Below are 18185 nucleotides of genomic sequence, written 5' to 3'. Positions count from 1 at the left end.
GGGAGGAGGAGGTTGTGATGAGTGGGACACGTGGTGTGCAGGGAGGAGGTTGTGATGAGTGGGACACGTGGTGTGCAGGGAGGAGGAGGTTGTGATGAGTGGAACACGTGGTGTGCAGGGAGGAGGAGCTTGTGATGAGTGGAACACGTGGTGTGCAGGGAGGAGGTTGTGATGAGTGGGACACGTGGTGTGCAGGGAGGAGGGGGCGAGGTCACCGAGACGGGCACTGGAGTGGCACCCAGAGGTCGATGACCAAGGGGAAGAGAAGACCTAAAGCCAGAAGACGGTGGTGGTGAGACCGTAAGAGCGGTCCTTGAAGGACGCGTCAACTGTGTATCAAGTAGAAGACCTAAAGTCAGATAGATGGTGGTGATGTATGTATGTATGCACGATGAACTTATTTCGCATCGTACGCAGCCAACCGTGCTAAATGATGACGATGAGACTACGAGGAGATGCTGAAGGTCCGATGCGAAACCTATCGACGCCGAGCTGGGAGATCGAGCAGAACGGAAAGAGGCGACAACGAAACTGCGATGGCATCGCATTGGTACGGGGGGGGGGGGGTCACGGTGACATTTTGACCTTGAGACGCGCTCCGCTGCCTCTCTCGCCGCGAGAGAGGCAGGAGGGGGTAGGGGGAGCTAGCGGAGGGGCGATCGCGCATCGATCCCTCGCGTGCCGCGTGCGCCTGGCCGCCCTTGACCGCCAGCGGTGGGGGAGGGGCTATGGGGAGGGGGCTTAGGGGGATGGGGGGGTTAGAGGGAGCCAGAGTGAGGGGTCGGTGGGAGCCGCGGGGTAGGGGTTGGGGGGAGCAGCGCAGGACGAGGGTTAGGCGGGAGCCGCAGGATGGGGGAGGTGGGTGGTAGAGATTAGGGGGAGATGGGCGGGGGACTAATGGGAAGGTGATGGGTTAGGGGCGCCATACGGGGTGGGGGAGGAGAGGTTTCAGAGGAGCCTGGGGGGGCGGCAGGAGGGGGTAGGGGGAGCTAGCGGGGTCCCTCCCCTGCCCGTGACCCCCCAGAGTGATTAATGGATGAGCGCGGCTCCCATTCACCTCGCCCCGTCACGCGCCGCTCGCCGTCCCATCCCAGTAATGGGTCACTCCGATCCAACTTAGCAGCAGCAGTAGCAGCAGAGGCAACAGCGGCCACGCTCGATCCCTTGCCGGATGAAGGCCACCACCCCGTGCCGTGGGTCGCCGCTCCGGACCCCCCCGATGTAGAAATCCCCGCGCGGTGGCCGTCCTCTCGGGCGCGTTCCCTGCGCTTGGCTGCCACCGAGGACTCTTCTCCACCACCAGCGGGGGCCGTGCTTCGAGCAGCCGTCTCGCGTCCTGTCCAGGCCCAACTTTTGTTAATAGCCGATGTGATGACGTCTCAACAAAATGACGACGACCACTGTGGACAATGCATGAGGATAACGAGTTGTGACGATGATGCTAAGCATAGTGACGAGTGATGAGAGACAGCACGTTATAATGGCGTGCGGATGATTGCTGCGGCGTCTGGAGGCGAATGCGTCATAATGAATCGCGGTGCTGCTGGCGATGTTGATGCAAGCCATGACGGGATGATGGGTCACCACATCCGCATGTGATTGTAGATGGACCGTACGGAATCGGACAGATGATGATCGTGACGATTGAGCAAAACCCTAAAGTAAACCCCCATCTCATCCCACTTAACCCCCCAACCCCGTCCTCATCTCCGCCCTCGCAGACGCTGAGACTTAGAGTCGCAAATTGGGAGAGCGGGGGGGGGCTGGCGGGCACCTGGTGTTCGTCTGTCTGCTGTCTGGCGAGAGGATGATGATGGTGATGATGATGGTGGGGGGTAGTGGCTACACGCTGCGTTACAAACGCGGCCACCCGCTCACGGCCAACACAAGTGACGAATATATGAACCGGTCCTGGGCTTCACCTAGGATGACTCGGCTTTAAAACATAGTACATGGTGCGGTGTGAAAACATCGTCCACTGGAGAGGCAAAGGCGGCCGGGTTTGGTGTTGGCCACCCACTTCATAAGTGCTCGGCAATAGACAGCACTTGTCCCAATAGCTGATGTAGGCTACACGCTGCTTTGTCTTCTTCAGGGTGCTCGGCGGTAGACGTGGGGGGTGGTGGCATCGAGGGCAGTGTGGGGGGAGGGGGCTGACATCTGGCGTGCCGCGTCACACACACACGTGTACAGGTACACGTGCGTGTGTGTGTGTCCGTCCGCGTGTACAGATCCACACGTGTGTGTCCGCGTGTACAGGTACACGTGTGTGTCCGCGTGTACAGATACACGTGTGTGTGTGTCGCGTGTACAGGTACACGTGTGTGTGTCGCGTGTACAGATACACGTGTGTGTGTGTGTCCGCGTGTACAGATACACGCGTGCGTGTGTGTGTCCGCGTGTACAAAGACAAAGATCCCCCATATAGCCTTAACAGACTGTAGGGGCAAGTGCTGTTAGCGAGCACCTATGAAAGCCGGAACGGTACACGAAGGGGTGGGTGGCCAGCACCACGCCCGACCGCCTTTGTCTCCCTAGTGGCAATGTTTACACACCGTACCAGGTACTCATTTGAGGCTGAGTCGTCACTGGTGTTGGCCGTGAGCGGGAATCGAACTCGGGTAGCCAGGTTCATAGCGCAGCGCGCTAACCGCTACAATATCGCTCCGCGTGTACAGATACACGCGGACACACATACACACGGGCCACTATGAATTAATAACGCGATGCATGTCACGTCCAAGCTTATTGGGTATTGACTACAGCGACCCTGCCCTGTAGTTATGAGCAATCCGGGACTTTATTAAAGGGAATGGAAACGATGTCCCCACATATAGCCTTGACACAGTGGTGTAGTGACAACATTATCAGTGGCGTCACGACATTATCAGCTTAGGGGATGCGGCAATCGATTAGGTGGGGCCCCCAATATTTGATTTGTCTCGCGCGGTCGCACCTCGGCTCTTGTGTATCGCGTCTTCTCTTGCCTCATCACATCGTTACATAAGTGTCGTCGTTGTTCTCTTAATCTGCTGTTGTTGTTGTTGAACACAAATCTCACGGTGGTTGTCAAGAGGGGCCCCGACTCGTAGCTTTGCCTCCCACCAAGGGAGGCAAGTGCTGTTAGCGAGCACCCATTAAGGCCGCCACTCGTCATCACACCGATCACTAAAGGCAAGGATTCCCCCTATCTGGCCTTAGACTGTAGGGGCAAGTGCTGTTAGCGAGCACCTATTAAGGCCGCCACTCGTCATCACACCGATCACTAAAGGCAAGGATTCCCCCTATGTGGCCTTAGACTGTAGGGGCAAGTGCTGTTTGCGAGTAGCACCTATGAAGGCCGGCACGGCACACGAGGGGATGAGTGGCCAGCACCACGCCCGGCCGCCTTTGTCTCCCTAGTGGCGATGTTTACACATCGAACCAGGAACTCATTTGAGGCCGAGTCGACCTAGGGGCGAAGGCCCAGGACCGGTTCACTATGAGTAGGGAGAGAGGAGGGGGGGAGTACAGGGTGGTCTGTGTATTTATTTATTTACTTGATCATCATCATCATCATCGCTCAGTCTCCCCTCGTTGTTTGCCGGCACTCGCTGCTTGCCACAGATAATGTTGTGGAAACAAAGACGGAGGTGGGGGGGGGCGAGCACGTCGCGCGCGTTACCGAGACAATTAGCGCCCAAAGCCATCGCTCACTCACAATCTGCGGACCCCCCCCCCCCACACACAACTCCCTCCCGTCAGACATGGCCCCCCACCGCCCCCACCCTCAACCACTGCTGCAGCCCCAAGCCAGCCGCAGCCCAAACTTAGCCCCGTGGCGGCCCTACCACCACCCCCCCACCAACCCAGCCACACCGCCCCCCCACCAACCCAACTACACCGCCCCCCCCCACCAATTCAGCCACACCGCCCCCCCACCAACCCAGCCACACCGCCCCTCCCTCACCAACTTAGCCACACCGCCCCCCTCCCACCAACCCAGCCACACCGCCCCCCTCCCACCAACCCAGCCACACCGCCCCTCCTTCACCAACCCAGCCACACCGCCCCCCTCCCACCAATCCAGCCACACCGCAAGTCATCCACGCCCCCCATCCGCAGCCTAGCGTATCCGAGCGGTAACCTCTGCCAGTGGAGACGCATGCGTGTGTGTGTGTTCGTGCGTGTGCATGCGTGTGTGTGTGTCTGTGTTCGTGCGTGTGCATGCGTGTGTGTGTGTGTTCGTGCGTGTGCATGCGTGTGTGTGTGTTCGTGCGTGTGCATGCGTGTGTGTGTGTGTTCCTGCGTGTGCATGCGTGGGTCTGTGCGCAATACTTGCCCCAACAGCCTGTTAAGGCTATACGGGGGATCTTTGTATGCGCGTTTGTTAGGACGCTCTCTGCCGCGCACGTGCGCATGGTTCTCCAGAGTGAGGATCGGTGGCGCAGTGGTTAGCGCTGAAATGCGCTTCGCAAACACTCAACACAAAATAATAATATACAATAGTTGACGTTTCGGGTAATGGCCCTTATTTGTAGCACACGGCGTGTGATCATCCAGAACAGTGGAGGCAGCATCGAGGGTTGGTGGATCACACAAATGTTGTAAAACTCCCCATGGGCGAATGGGGGCAGGGTTGGGGGGATGACCCTGGGGATGACGTCCACTTCCCCCTATCCGTTCCCCCCCCCCCCAGCGAAGAGGGTAGTGGGGTCCGTGGGGGGGAGCCACGGGAATCGATTCTCAAGGATGTGAGTGGGGGTCACCCCTGCGTGTTGCTAAATCGGGGACACGGGGTATCGCGTGAGAGCGCGGAGCGCCGCGATAAAGGGCATTGATCATCAACACGACCCACAAGGATTGCTTAAGCGCCGGGTGGCTTCCTAAAGGGCCGTGTCAGGGCCGTCATTTGATCAGAGCCGAGCTTCTAATCCGAGCTTCAGGCGCCCAACTGCGAGTAAGCCAGAGAGTCCCCAGCGTGGCACAGGTGGTGGGCACAGCGCGGTGAACGTGACGGTGTTTCGCTGATATCAGGGCACTTACAGCCGGTGTGCTCAGAACCAGATTCCGTTCTCTTGTGACGTCTGGGCGGTGACGCGGGCCGAGCCGTGGGCACGCGGGATGCTCGTGGCGGAGGTGTGCGGTTCGATGCTCGCGGCCGCCCGGGTTAACACTGCGCGGGCGCGTTAACCACCACTGATTACGTTAAACACCACTAATTACGTTAAACACCACCGATTACGTTAAACATCACCAATTAGGCGTCGTCTGCTGTACTGCGGACCCTAACGACCCCGTGACGTTATTCGAGGGAGATTTTAAAAAAGAGAGGAACCCATTTGTGTGCCGCCCTCATTATGGCCTCAATGCGCCAAGATTGTGCCAAACTCCAAATGTATATATTAAATATATAGCTTGTATCTTATATACACATGCCTGCACCTACTCACCAGCTGATTCCATTCTCATCGTTAAAGGGGTAGGTGGCTCGGCCGCGCGCAAGCGGGGAGGGTGGTGGCTCTGAGCCCGGTACAGGAGTTGACCCGGGACGCTGGGGCCTCTCGGGCCGAGGATGCAGCGCCCCACCGGTGCATTATTGATGGCGCGATCACTGCGCATGGCTGCTGTCTCTGTCTCTTCTGTCGAATAGAGTGCTCCTCTCGATTTAGCGAGGGGGTATTTTTATCACGGCAGACCCCTGAGTAGTAGCGGAGTAATTGGGGGTGGGGGCGATGCGGTTTAGGAGGTTCATGGGGGGAGAGGACGGGGGGGGGGGGTCACGTATCCCCGGAGCGCCTCACTCTCTCGACCACAACATATTGCATTTGCTGCCGAGCTGTCGATCAAAGGTTGTTCGTCGGTAATCACGGGGCGCCTCGGCTATGAGAGCACGCGGTGCGTAGCGTTACAGCCCCGTGCGGGAATTGTGTATCAGTTGTTGCGTCTCTTGCCTGTGTGCCTCTCTGTGTGTGCGTGTGTCTTTGTCTTTGGTGCTCGCGAACATCACTTGCCTCAGACTATCCGGGGTATCTTTGTCTTTATCTTTGTGTGCCTTTGTGTTTGTGGTGCTGGCCACCCATCCACTCGTGTGCCGTGATAGCCTTAATAGCTACTCGCCAACAGCACTTGCTATTAAAAGACCTACGGGGGATCTTTGGTTGTGTGTGTATGTGTAAGTACGCGTGTAAGTACGCGTACTTCACATCACCCCGTGTCTATGACGCTGCGGCTGTAACTCGCGTTGCCTCTGTAATGGGAAAGCGACCGCTAATCTCGCGATCTATCTCGGTGATGGCAGGGGGGGCAGTGGGGCACCTCTGTATATATTTAAAGGAGACCGCGCAGACACGGGACCCGAGTTCGCGCGTCTCGCCCAGCCGCGTGGGCAATTGTGGGGGGGGGGGGGTGGCAGTGAGATGAAACGTCTACACCCGAGCGATCAATTGCGCAACTTGGTCGCATGCAACCGGTTGCTCGCAGCGGATATATTTTACTTTCAAGCGGCAATCTGCTCAGTTATCGCTCAGGCGATTACCCGGCTTCAGGGAATTACAACTAACGTCGACGTTTCGATTCACCGGCCTTCGGGAGGGAAGGAGTCGAAGGGCTATGCCCCTTAAGAAGGGGGAGGGTGGTAGGGGGATACCCCCCCCCCCCACGCACCCCTCCCCTCTCATCCGCCCCCACCTCATCCGCTGTCTTCCCCCTCTCGCGGGGATTACGGGAGGATGAGCTGTCGCTCTGAGCGCGACGATTCGCGTGGATTCGTGGTGATGGTGGGAGGGCCTCTCGTGAACGCGGCGCACAGACCCACACGCCTGCTTCCATCGGATTAGGCCCCCGGACCGCCGCCAGACCGACCATACGGTGCTGTCGCGTCTCTCGGACCCCGCCCCCATCCCACTTTGTAGGGGGCACGCGAGTGGCGGGGCGGTGGAGAGCTCCCGGTACCGCTGCTCCCCCCAACTCCGTCCCGACAATGACCTCACCCACCCCCCCCCTCCCAGCGGCGTCGTGTGGCTGAGCCGTGCCATGGCGGTGCAGGGAATGTAGTGGGGGGGGGGGGGATCCCTTCGCTAAGCCCGGCGGCCCAGGTGCAGTCACCTCGCCGCCTGCTGCGGGGGCGTTACCCAGCCACGTGGTGAAGCGCCCTGCATTGCTGCTGCTGCTGCATCCCCCTCCCACAGAGGACCCGCCTCCCTGCAGAGATCGTATGTATGTTGAACTTCTTTCGCACCGTACGTAGCCAACCGCGCTTATCGAAGGTGCGGGGGAAGGGCAACAAACTAAACACAAAGAGCAGTTCTAAAGAAATGAGTTCTCAAGCTAGATTTAAAAGTGCATAGCCTCAGTGGATTCCTCATACAAGGATCCCTGTAGGGACGCCTCCCTGCAAGGATCCGCTATAGGGATCCCTCCATGCAGGAATGTGACAATTTTTTGTTAATTTGTTGTATGTATAGGTTGAGTGGTGGCGCAGCGGTTAGCGCAGTGCGCTACTGAACCCGGCAACCACGAGTTCGATTCCCGGCTAACATCAGCTGGCGGGTGATGTCTGTAATAATCGGTCCAACTCGCGCTGACCCGAGGGCAGACTCACTGAGCCACTCACTTCGCGGGGACCGGAGTCCCGTGCAGGATGAAATTCGCACGGAGTCGTCCTCACCACAGACGCGAGATGAACGAGGCGGCCTCGCGTCACTCATTTATTGCATGAAAATAAAAAGCACAGGGAGATTAGCCCCCCAACCCCCACCTCTCATCCACCCCCCCTCGCCCGCGGCACGTGCACGAGTTAATTAGCGAATGAGGTCGCCTTCCACGTCATTAGCGGTAAAAGCGGCACGTGGTGAATTTCATATTCTTGAGATCCCCTCCCCCCCATGTACAGACACAACAGATCGTGACGATATCGGGACACGGATTCTCACGGAGTGGCACCTATGATATACCAAACGGGCCCCATTCGTATTTCACATGCAGATTAAGTCGTTACACGCTACACGCGCCTGATGATTGGTGGACCCGAGAAAGTGAGGGCTGGAGCTTTAGAAGCCGTTAGGTCAAGGCTGATGGTGGCTCTCCGGGTGTCTCTGCAAGCGTGCTTAACGTTGATCGATTACTGATTATCGATGAGGACGGTGATTTGTGATGATGACTGATCGTGATGATGAGAGCAGTGGCGCCGTGGTTAGCCCACTGAGCGATGAACCAGCTCACCTGAGTTCGATTCCCGCCCATGGCTCTTGTCAGTGGTGGTGATGATGAACGCTTGGAGCACGGTTGTGTGTGGCGTCTTCACGGGGAGCGGTGGCGCAGTGCTTCGCGCGCTGCGTTACGAACCCGGCGACCCCAGGTTGATTCTCACTCACCGCCAACAAACAGCGGTGATCATCTAAACCGGTCCCGGGTTTCCCTTAGGTCAACGCAGCGCGTCGACACCAGTACTGGGGAGACAAAGGCGGCCGGGCGTGGTGCTCGCAACCCACCCCGTCGTGTGTCGTGCCGGCCTTCATTAGGGGTTCGCTAACAGCACTTGCCCCAGCAGCCTGTTAAGGCTACACGGGGGGACTTTGTCTGAATCGTGTCGTGCGTCCTCGAGAATGCGCTGCGATTTGGTGGCGAACATCAAAACTCGGCACCCGGTCCGAGGGTCTGGGGAGCCCGAGGAGACGCGGCGGCGATGATCCGCGCAGTTTGTCGTCACGCTAACCAGGTGCACGATGCACCATCAACCACGGGTAACCCATTCACGGACATATTCAGCGTATTCGCCATCACCGTTATCTCCACAACCTGTTCACTATGACCCGCGCAACGTATAATGCTCATTGTGTGTGCGTGCGTGTTTAGTTTGTTGTCCTTCCCCCGCACCTCTGAGTAGCGCGGTTGCACATTTCGACATCACGATAATAACAGCTTATATAGCTTGACTGTGATGAGAGCCGCTAACCAGTGGAGCGATGCAAGCAGAGGGGTTATTCGCTCTGGATGAGGAGTTCGGGTCAGGCCCCTAGCAGCTGCATCCTGAACGGACTGGAGTCAACACAGTCCCTCACTGGAGGTTCCATCTGGTGAGGATTGCAAAGGTCGATGCGTGAACCGGGTTCTCGGCGTCAGCAGCCGAGAGGATGGGACGTAGCCGAGCAAATGTTCCGTCAAGTAATAACAAAGCAAAGCGACCTTGACAGTTCTACGAATGTGCACCTCGAGCATTACGATGGATTACGGAACACCCCGAGAATCCCGACTCTCTGTACAAATCATCATCGTTATCATCTCCCAAATTAATCACCAAAATCTTCAACACCACCACCGCCGCCAACCTGTGCACCGGTCTCCTAGGGCTCATCCCCACGCGACCGACCACAGCCAGGACCAGCAGAGCCAGGCGAACGACAGCGTCCCCGCTTCACGCGCAACAACAACAAGAGCGACAACAACAACAGCGGCCGAAGCGGCGATGACCACGGAACGCGTACGACGAGGGCCGTCTCCGCGCGCGGCCTCGCTCACTCACGCGGCGTTGACCACGATCATGAGGCTCATGAGGAAGACCATGAGGAAGAAGAGCCACATGAAGCAGCGGTCCATGACGCGCGCCACGCGACGCCACTCCAAGACGCGCGCCTGGCCCGCGCGCTGCTCGCGGAAGCAGCGCGCGATCGCCTCCACGTCCTCGGCCACGCGGCGCCGTGCGCGCAGCTCCTCGCTCTCGTCCTCTCCATCCTCCTCCCCCTGCCTATCCTCATCGCGATCTTCGCCACCACCGCCTTCGTCGTTGGACGAGAAACCCATCACCTCCTCGTCCTCCTCCTCGTCGCGTCTTCGCCATCCGTTGTTCTCGTCGCGCCCCGCGCCCGCACGGCGCGGCGCGGGGCCGCGCTGGGGCTCCGCGCGCGTCGTGCACGGAGCCGCCCCGCCGGCCGCTCCGGCGCCCTCGAGCCGCACCACCACCGTGTGCCGCGGGGGGGCCGCGCCGCGCCGCTCCTCCACGCCACCGTTGGCCTCCCCCTTGCGCGTCGGCGCGGAGGCGGCGCCGCGGCCACGGCCGCCGCTGCGTTTCCTCCGCCCGTGGCGGCGAGCGGCTCCGATGTCGGGGGTGGCCCCGTCGGCTCCCCCGCCGCTGCGGATCCCCGGGGCGTCGCGGTCCCAGCAGCTCTCTCCCATGTCATAGACGAGGAAGATGCGCGCCAAGTAGCCCAGCACCAGCGACTTGACCCAGGGCGGCACGGGCCGCGCCTCCGGCCCGCAGTGATGGACGTTCATGACGAAGATGGTGAGCGCCGTGGAGGCGGTGATTAGCGACATGGTGGCGATGTAGTACTTGCCTTTGCGGGGAGGGGGGGAGACACAAAGTAGGGAGAGCAACGGATCAGTTATGGGGTTCAGTAGAGGTGCAGGAGATGGGCGGGTGTGGTGAAACAGAGGTGGAGCGATGTGGTGAGAGGGGTTGGTGCAGGAATTGATGCGAATCCTCACTCCCCAAATCATGCCAGTTCACTTCACCATACACACCACACGTCTCACCGCCACCATGTCGACACTAATACACCATAACCAGAAAACCACACCACCAACACACATCACACAACCACCATCACCACCACCACCCTACATTTCACCCCTGCTGGAGACCAACACCAAATCACATACCACTATCTCACCACGGCCACTATCGCACCACAAGTCACCACCACCACCACTAGTTATCCCCACACCTCTGGTGAGCACGGTTGGCTACATACGGTGCGAAAGAAGTTCAACAACATACAACTACCTCACCACCACTACCACCACCACCCCCCACCGCTAACCCCTCACCACCATTACCTCACCACCACTACCACCACCACGACCCCACCACCACCACCACTGCACCACCGTGACAACCCGTGTGACCCCGCGCGCGGCTCTCACCGATGAGCGGCACGTTCTCGGAGGGCGGCATGCTCTCGGCCACCATGAGCTGGAAGACGGTGAGCGACAGCAGCACGGTGACCCCCAGCGACACCTTCTCGCCCGACTCGGCGGGCAGGTAGAAGCCCAGCGGCGCCAGGAAGGAGAGCATCACGCACGGCAGGAGCAGGTTGAAGACGTAGAAAGAGGCGCGGCGCTTGAGCAGGATGGTGTAGGTGACGTCTGGGTAGGGGTCCGAGCAGCAGCCGTACTTGATGACGTTCTTGGCGGCGGGCATGCCCAGCACCTCCCACTCGACGTTGGCGATGAAGTCCGAGAGGTCCCCTCCGTCCATGCCGCTCACCAGGTCGATCTGGTTGCCGTTGTAGGTCCACGAGCCGAAGGTGAGGCGGCACTGCTGGCGGTCGAACGGGAAGTAGGACACGTCCACCTGGGGTGCCCCACACACGTGGTGCGGGGCCAAGGAGGAGGGGAATGGGAGGAGGGGGAGGATGTGCGTGAAGCCAGGCCCGCGACTGAGTCGCGTGACCCAGCCTCTCGCGCGACTTCGTCACCCCGCGCTTGCAACTGCTTTGTCCGCATCCAGGGTTAGGGCAGTGGTTCTCAACCCGTGGGTCGTGCCCGTCCCCCCCCCATCGCCCCCCACCCCCGCCAACTCTTTACCCCCGAAGGACGCGAAATCCTTTGATGGGGACCGTGCGCTGATGGATACCGTGCAGGAGAAATTCCAAACATGTTGATGAAACTTTCGGGATGAGGGTGATGACTTTGGTGATTCCCGTGCACATGGTGATGATGGTGGTGCTGATGATGGTGGTGAATGTGGTGATGATGGTAATCACGATGATGGTGGTGATGGGGGAGCTGATGGTACCCGGCACGAGCTCTTGGTAATGGAGGGCGAGTCCCACGTGATCTGCCCATTGTTCTGGATCACCACGTTCGTCTCCATGGAGCCCGTGAAGCGGTCATCCGCACTACGGCAACAACAACATCAACAACATCAACAAACTCACCATCGACAACACCACCATCCACATCAGAACAGAGCGCAAAAACATCAACATCGTGCGTAGCCAAGTGCGCTAATCGGAGGTGGTGACATTGCGGGGGGGGGGGGGGGTCACGTGGAGGTCAGCCCCTGGAGACCGGTGCCGGGTGGCGGCCGTGCTGAAGGTTTGGGTCATGGATTTGGGAGATAATAATGATGATGATGGTGGTGGTGGTGATGATGATGGTAGTGGTGGTGATGATGATGATGGTGGTGGTGATGATGATGGTAGTGGTGGTGATGATGATGATGGTGGTGGTGATGATGATGATGGTAGTGGTGGTGATGATGGTGGTGGTGATGATGATTTGTACAGGAAGTCATAATTCTCGGGGTGTTCCGCAATCCGTCGTTACTTTCGAGGTGCACATTCATAGAGCTGGCAAGGTCGCTTTTATTTTTCGTTTATGGAGCATTGGTCGGCTCCGTCCCATCGTCTCGGCTGCTCACGCGGAGAAACCGGTTCACGCTTTGATTCCCTCACGCATCGACTATTGCAATGCATTGCAACACCATCAACAACAACATCATCACCAATATCATCAGAAACATCGCCACCACAAACACACACAGGGACCCTACCTCCCTCACGCTGCCCTCTCACCCACCCCCCCTGCCCCCCTAGCCATGCCCACCCACCTGCTCCCCTGCCCTCCCCTGCCCCCATCACGCTGCCCTCCCCTGCCCCCTGCCTGTTGTAGAGCACGATGTCCGGCTTCCAGACGAGGCCGCTGGGGATGCGGATGTTGTCCAGCCCGTCGTACTCGTTCTTGTCCCAGCGCAGGTTCGCGTCCTGCCAGATCTGGCGGATCCACAGGTAGGCCGTCAGGATCTGGTTCCTCTCGTCCTGGGGGAGGGGGTCGCGAGTGGGGTGGTCAGTTCGGGAGGAATGGGAGTACGGGGGTTGAAGGGGGAGGAGGAAGGGTGCGGGTGGGAGAGTGGAAGGGAAAGAAGTAATAAAATAATCAGGTAGTGAGGGGTGAGTGGGGGGGAGTGGGGGATGGGGGGGCAGTCGGTGGTGTGAGGTGGCAGTGACGAAGGGACGAGGGAAGGGGTAGGGGGGAGCTGGCGGGTTAGTGGGGTGGGGGTCAGGAGGAAAGGGTAAAGTGTGAGCGAAGGGTCAGTGAGGAGTGATGGTGGGGGGAGAGGTGATGGTGGAGGAGAGGATGAGATGTGGGGGTGGGGGGAGTGGAAATGAGGAGTGACGGCTCCCTGTAAACGAGAAGGTAACCTCAGCGTGCGATTGATTTGAGAATCAGTGACCTCACCATCTCCATTACCGCATCCATACCTGTGACCTCAACCCGTGTCGATATCCAGAGAGAAGGTCATTTGGCCCTGCCACAGTGCCCTTACCCTGCCAACGTCGTGACCCTGTACATGTCATCACCGTGCCAGTGTCCTCACCATGTCGATGATCTGGGAGAGGGTGATGCGCAGGGTGATGTTCATCACTCGCTCCGTATTCTCCACGGGTCGCAGTGAACTCGTGTAATTACGCAGCAGGTCCTTGAGGAGTTGCCTCGCGAACCAGCCCTGGGCCGCCAGGCACCCTGTGGGGTCGGGGGCCCGAAAGGGCCGTGGGGGGCAAGAGGGGGGGAGGGGGCGAGGCGGTGTCCCGGGAGGCGGAGAGGTCGTAAAGGAGAGCATCATGAAGAGGGATTTGACGGTAATTGATTCGGAAGAGCCCTCATTAAACTACCCCCCCCAACTCCGCTCTCTCCTTCCCCTCACTGCCACCCATCCCCAACCGACGTGAGGGCACGCGTGGGGTGATTTGGGTAGGGGGCACGCCGTTGATACAATTACAGCACAACGTGGATCCATATATAAACATGTCGCGTCTTCACCGTGACCGCCTCGCAAACAAAGACGAAGATTCGCCCGCGTCGCCTCTCGTGATCGATCAGGGCGAGCGCTGTCAGCGAGCGCGCCTGCAACTCGCTCCCAGAAGGCCGTGGAGCTGATGGGATGTGTAAAGAAAAATACGTCCAGCGACAAACATGGTAAGGAGTAGCGCCTAGTTTGCCGAGTGATTTTTATTGCACCATTATCTCGGATTAACTTAGGGGGGGGGGGTAACTATACCCGTGCACAAACCTAGCAGGGGGGCAGCCCCAGGTGAGGAGCGACGCGGGGAGAGGGCGGAGTGGGGCGAGGCGAGGTCGACTGCAGGTGACTGTGAGGAGATGGACGGGTGAGGTGAATGACAGGCGAGGCACAGAAGGGCGAGGAAGGCTGGGGGGAAGGGCAGGTAAGGTTCGGAACCTGTGAGGAGGTGGTGAGGTCGAAGTGATGAAGAGGAGATGCGCAGGTAAAGAGGTGAGAAGGAGTAGGGAGGTGAGGAGGTGGTGAGACCGAGGTGAAGAGGTGGAGGAGGAGCGTACCTGGGTGAGAGAAGAGGCAGGGCACCTGGAGCAGCGCGATCTCCAGGAGCGCGAGCCTCATGGTGATAGAGGTCACCGGGCGGTCAATCCCGGGGACAGAAGTCACCTGACCACGTGCACGTGGCACACAGACGAACATACGAAGACAAAGACAATCAAACACAAGCCCATGGACTCGTCCTCCCGCGTGTGACGAAATGCGTAGCCCTGCAGCTCCTTGCAGGCATCATCCCATAACAACATTACATCCCAGATGTCCACTACCGATCATCGCAACGCATTCCATCACATCTCTCAACCACATCATGCTATCACATGCATCCTCCATCAATCATTCCTTACCATCCATGCATCACATCTCTCACCTCATCATCCCAAAGCATCCCTACCCATTCCATCAATCAATCCTTCCTATACGTCACGTTAATTCCAATCCCATCGGACTCCATCCAATACCATCCCATTACATCCCATCACAAATCTCATCACATCACATTCCACTCATTCCCAGGATGTTACAGAGGACGACGATGATGCTGATGATGGTGGTGGGGTTGATCAAGATGTTAAATATGATTATATGGATGCAGGCTAGACAACTGATGGAGGAGGGATGATGACAATGACGATGCTAATGGTGATTATTTTGCTGAAGGTGATAACGATGCTGCTGACGGTGATGTTGATGGTAGTAGTCGTAATATTGCGCTTATAACGATTTTAATAATAACGACATGACTTTCAGTTAATAATTCATTACTGTAACTGATGATAATGATGATTGATGATCACGACTATGATAATTGATTATCGATTGTGATCATGATTTTGATTATTGTAGATGATTGATGATCATTATTGATTATCATGATGGTTATTTAAGATGATGATTGATGATGAGTGATTGCATTGTACTTACCGCTGTTGCGTTCCGAATTCTCTACCGGAGCGACCCAGCCGCAACTCCCGCTCCATATCGGAACGGGAGCCTCTCCCTCCTCCTCCTCCTCTCTTCCTCCTCCTCTTCTCCCTCCTCCTTTTCTCTGCTCCTTGCTTGCTCGCTCCCTCCTCTCCTGCCTCGCTCCCCCGCTCTGCTCCGATCTCTGAGCTTGTGCTGGCCGAGCAGGTGTCAAGTGGCGAGCGACGATAGCGACTCGCGTGTTTTATATCGGGGGCAGGCTCAGTGGCACACACGCGCACGCACGCTCGCGCATCGACACACACACACCCACACATACACACGTGCGCACCAATATGCAAGCCGGCGGTCGACACTGAGCGGCAGTGACGTCACCACAGCGCTTGTGCCAGGCTAGGTGCACTTTGAGGCCACGTGAAGTCTTGAAGGCTCGTTGACAGGTCACGGGACAGACGCAGGTACCATGGGTTGTGCTCCCCACTGTGCCATCTCGCTTGGGTTTGTCTGCCCGGTGGCTCCGCTCGTTGTTGTAAGCGTTTCGCCTCCGCCCTCCGTTGTTGTTGGAGAGCGACTGCCGCCTCCCACTGCCCAGTAGCGGCGTCCTTCACGAGCCTACTCCATAGACGTCCATTTTGACACTGTCGTCTGTGTTAACAGAGCCGATTCAAACTAACACTGAGATCTCAGTGTGCATGTGTGTGCACACGTGTCCCACGTGACGCAGACTACGTAAATTTGTTAGCGCGTCACGTGGGACGTGTTTAACAATCATCGGGCGCGTGCAGCGCGTAACGAAGTAATGTGAATGGGGGGTAAATTGGTAAACGCGGAAATCTGTAGTGTGGTTGGAGGTCGCGAGGACTGGAGTTTGGGAGACCCGATCATAGACCGACATAGACACCCATAGATTCGCACAGAGACCAATAGACTCGCACAGAGACCCACAGACTCACGTAGAGACCTTCAGACTCGCATAGAGAACCATAGACTCTCACAGAGACCCACAGACACGCATAGAGAACCAGACTCACGTAGAGACCTTCAGACTCGCAAAGAGACCCATAGACTCGCAAAGAGACCCACAGACTCGCACAGAGATCCAAAGACTCGCACATACGGCGTTACGATGAAATCGAGTTCTCAAGTGTAGTGAGTTGGTGGTCTCTGCCCGGTCTCCCAGCGATCCAACACCTCACCACCGTGATTGCCACATCACGTGGGTGTCTCTCTCAGGTGGGCCTCGGCAAGGTAAGGTAATTTACCTTTTTTACCGGGTAATAGGGGAAAGGGTGAAGGTGTCGACATGCCAAGGGGTAAGGTAAAGGGTAGGGTAAAGGTAGCGTGGAAGAATTACCCGGTAGGGTAAAGGTAGCGCGAAGTATTACCCGGTAAATACCTTGTGTACCGCTCGCTAAAAGCTCTGTGGCGCAGTCCGTGGCCTCCATTTAAAATTGAAATCATCGGGAGTATTCTATATGAATAAAGCGCTCTACCTCGCATTTACCTGTTACAAACCTTGTTCATGTGTAGTACCCCAGTAATTACCCTGTAATCGGGTAATTTGTATAGGGTAAGGGTAAAAGGTAGGGTAAAAGGTAGCCTCGTTTCTTTTGACCTTTTACCTTACCTTGCTAAAGGTAAGGGTAGAGTGATTGTATTGTGGTAAGGTAGAAGGTAGGGTAAAGGTAGCCTCGTTGTTTTTACCTTTTACCTTGCCGAGGCCGACTCTCAGGACGCCCGACGGATAAAGCACGGGAGAGAGCTGCCCCCTAGCGTAGAAAATGCATCGCTTGCAGCGAACACAGGAGACTTCTGTGAAGTCTTCTGCCATGGGTCGTTCTTCATCACGGGGAGAGGGTGAGGGGGCTTGACGATGCCCCTCGCCCATCTCTCGCTGAGCAATGGGCGAGGGGACCCACCAGAGCCAGCGTCACCAGTTGGAGTTGGTTCCACCCGGGCCACGGAGGCGAGATGTTAACCGCCTCGCACGGTATACAGGAGGTCGTGGGTTTGATACGGACCCTGACGCCTGTATGTCTGCAGTTTACGTGTCTCTTCCCTTGGTCGCGTGGATTTTTCTCCGGATCCCTCGGTTTTCCACTCCACATTTATAAAACATGCGTTTAGAGTATTTGGCTGTTATTAATTTCCAAGTGATCAGTCACCTGGTCGAGGCATCATTTGTGATGGCCAGGTCGCTTCTGAAAAAGAGCGACATAGCTCAGGGGTATTACCTGCTAAAATAAAACATAGTTCGTAAGTGTCTCCAATGCGCCAAGCGAAGCCGTGTCCCCGAGTTATCCGCTTCCCCGTCTCCCTCTTCGTGCTCTGCTCAGCGACTCGGCACGCACGAGACGCCCTTACGGAGCCGGCCGGCCGGCCGGCGTTCGCGCAGGCCCCGTAGTGCGGTGAGGGTTGGTGGTTTACGCGCACACATTGCACAACTCCCTTTCTGTGGAAGTCGAGGACGTGCCGCAACCCTGGCTTGCCAGGAGAAGGCGGTGCAACAAAGTGCGGACTAACATCACGGGATAGACGGTGTTTTTCACTCATTTCCAGGGGGGAAAGCATTTTCACCGTTAAGACATCAGTGTGAGGGCCGCCACACATTGTAACGCATTGGATTTGACAGCACGCTGATGGGGCGTCTTCACCTGTTGTATTGTCGCGGGCCGCGCGTCAAGGGGCCACACTAGAGGCTACCAGGGGCGGCCAGTGGCCCTCGGGCCTTGCAATGAAGAACACTGGGAGAGTGTATCCCCACATCCCACGAGTGGGTTTTTTTTACAGGTACTGCGGTTTCTTCATACACGTATACTCATTAAATGGCTGAACATATCTGAATATAGAGGACTGCAGAGCTTGGGAAATTGACGCCCGTTCTGTGCTTGGCTGCCTCCCAAGCTTGTCTGTGTGGCGTGTGGGC

At 57.5% G+C, this 18185-nt stretch overlaps 1 protein-coding gene across 1 annotated transcript; it reads right to left on the bottom strand.

Moving 5' to 3' along the window:
* Positions 1-7192: 7192 nt before the first annotated feature.
* On the bottom strand, positions 7193-16262 carry LOC116943031 (neuronal acetylcholine receptor subunit alpha-10-like). The gene is made up of 7 exons (XM_032955639.2): positions 15260-16262; positions 14341-14446; positions 13361-13506; positions 12646-12800; positions 11777-11879; positions 10903-11332; positions 7193-10313 (listed from the first exon to the last, which is right to left on the bottom strand). The coding sequence occupies exons 2-7, from the start codon at positions 14399-14401 to the stop codon at positions 9499-9501; spliced, it is 1710 nt and encodes a 569-aa protein (XP_032811530.2). The 5' UTR covers positions 14402-14446; positions 15260-16262; the 3' UTR covers positions 7193-9498.
* Positions 16263-18185: the final 1923 nt, after the last annotated feature.

The sequence above is a fragment of the Petromyzon marinus genome, chromosome 16 (genome assembly GCF_048934315.1).
Source record: "Petromyzon marinus isolate PM22_M1 ecotype Great Lakes invasive population chromosome 16, UKy_Petmar_22M1.pri1.0, whole genome shotgun sequence".
Lineage (NCBI taxonomy): Eukaryota > Metazoa > Chordata > Hyperoartia > Petromyzontiformes > Petromyzontidae > Petromyzon > Petromyzon marinus.
Note: the sequence above shows the minus strand (reverse complement) of the source record. Positions and strands in the feature narration are given on the sequence as shown.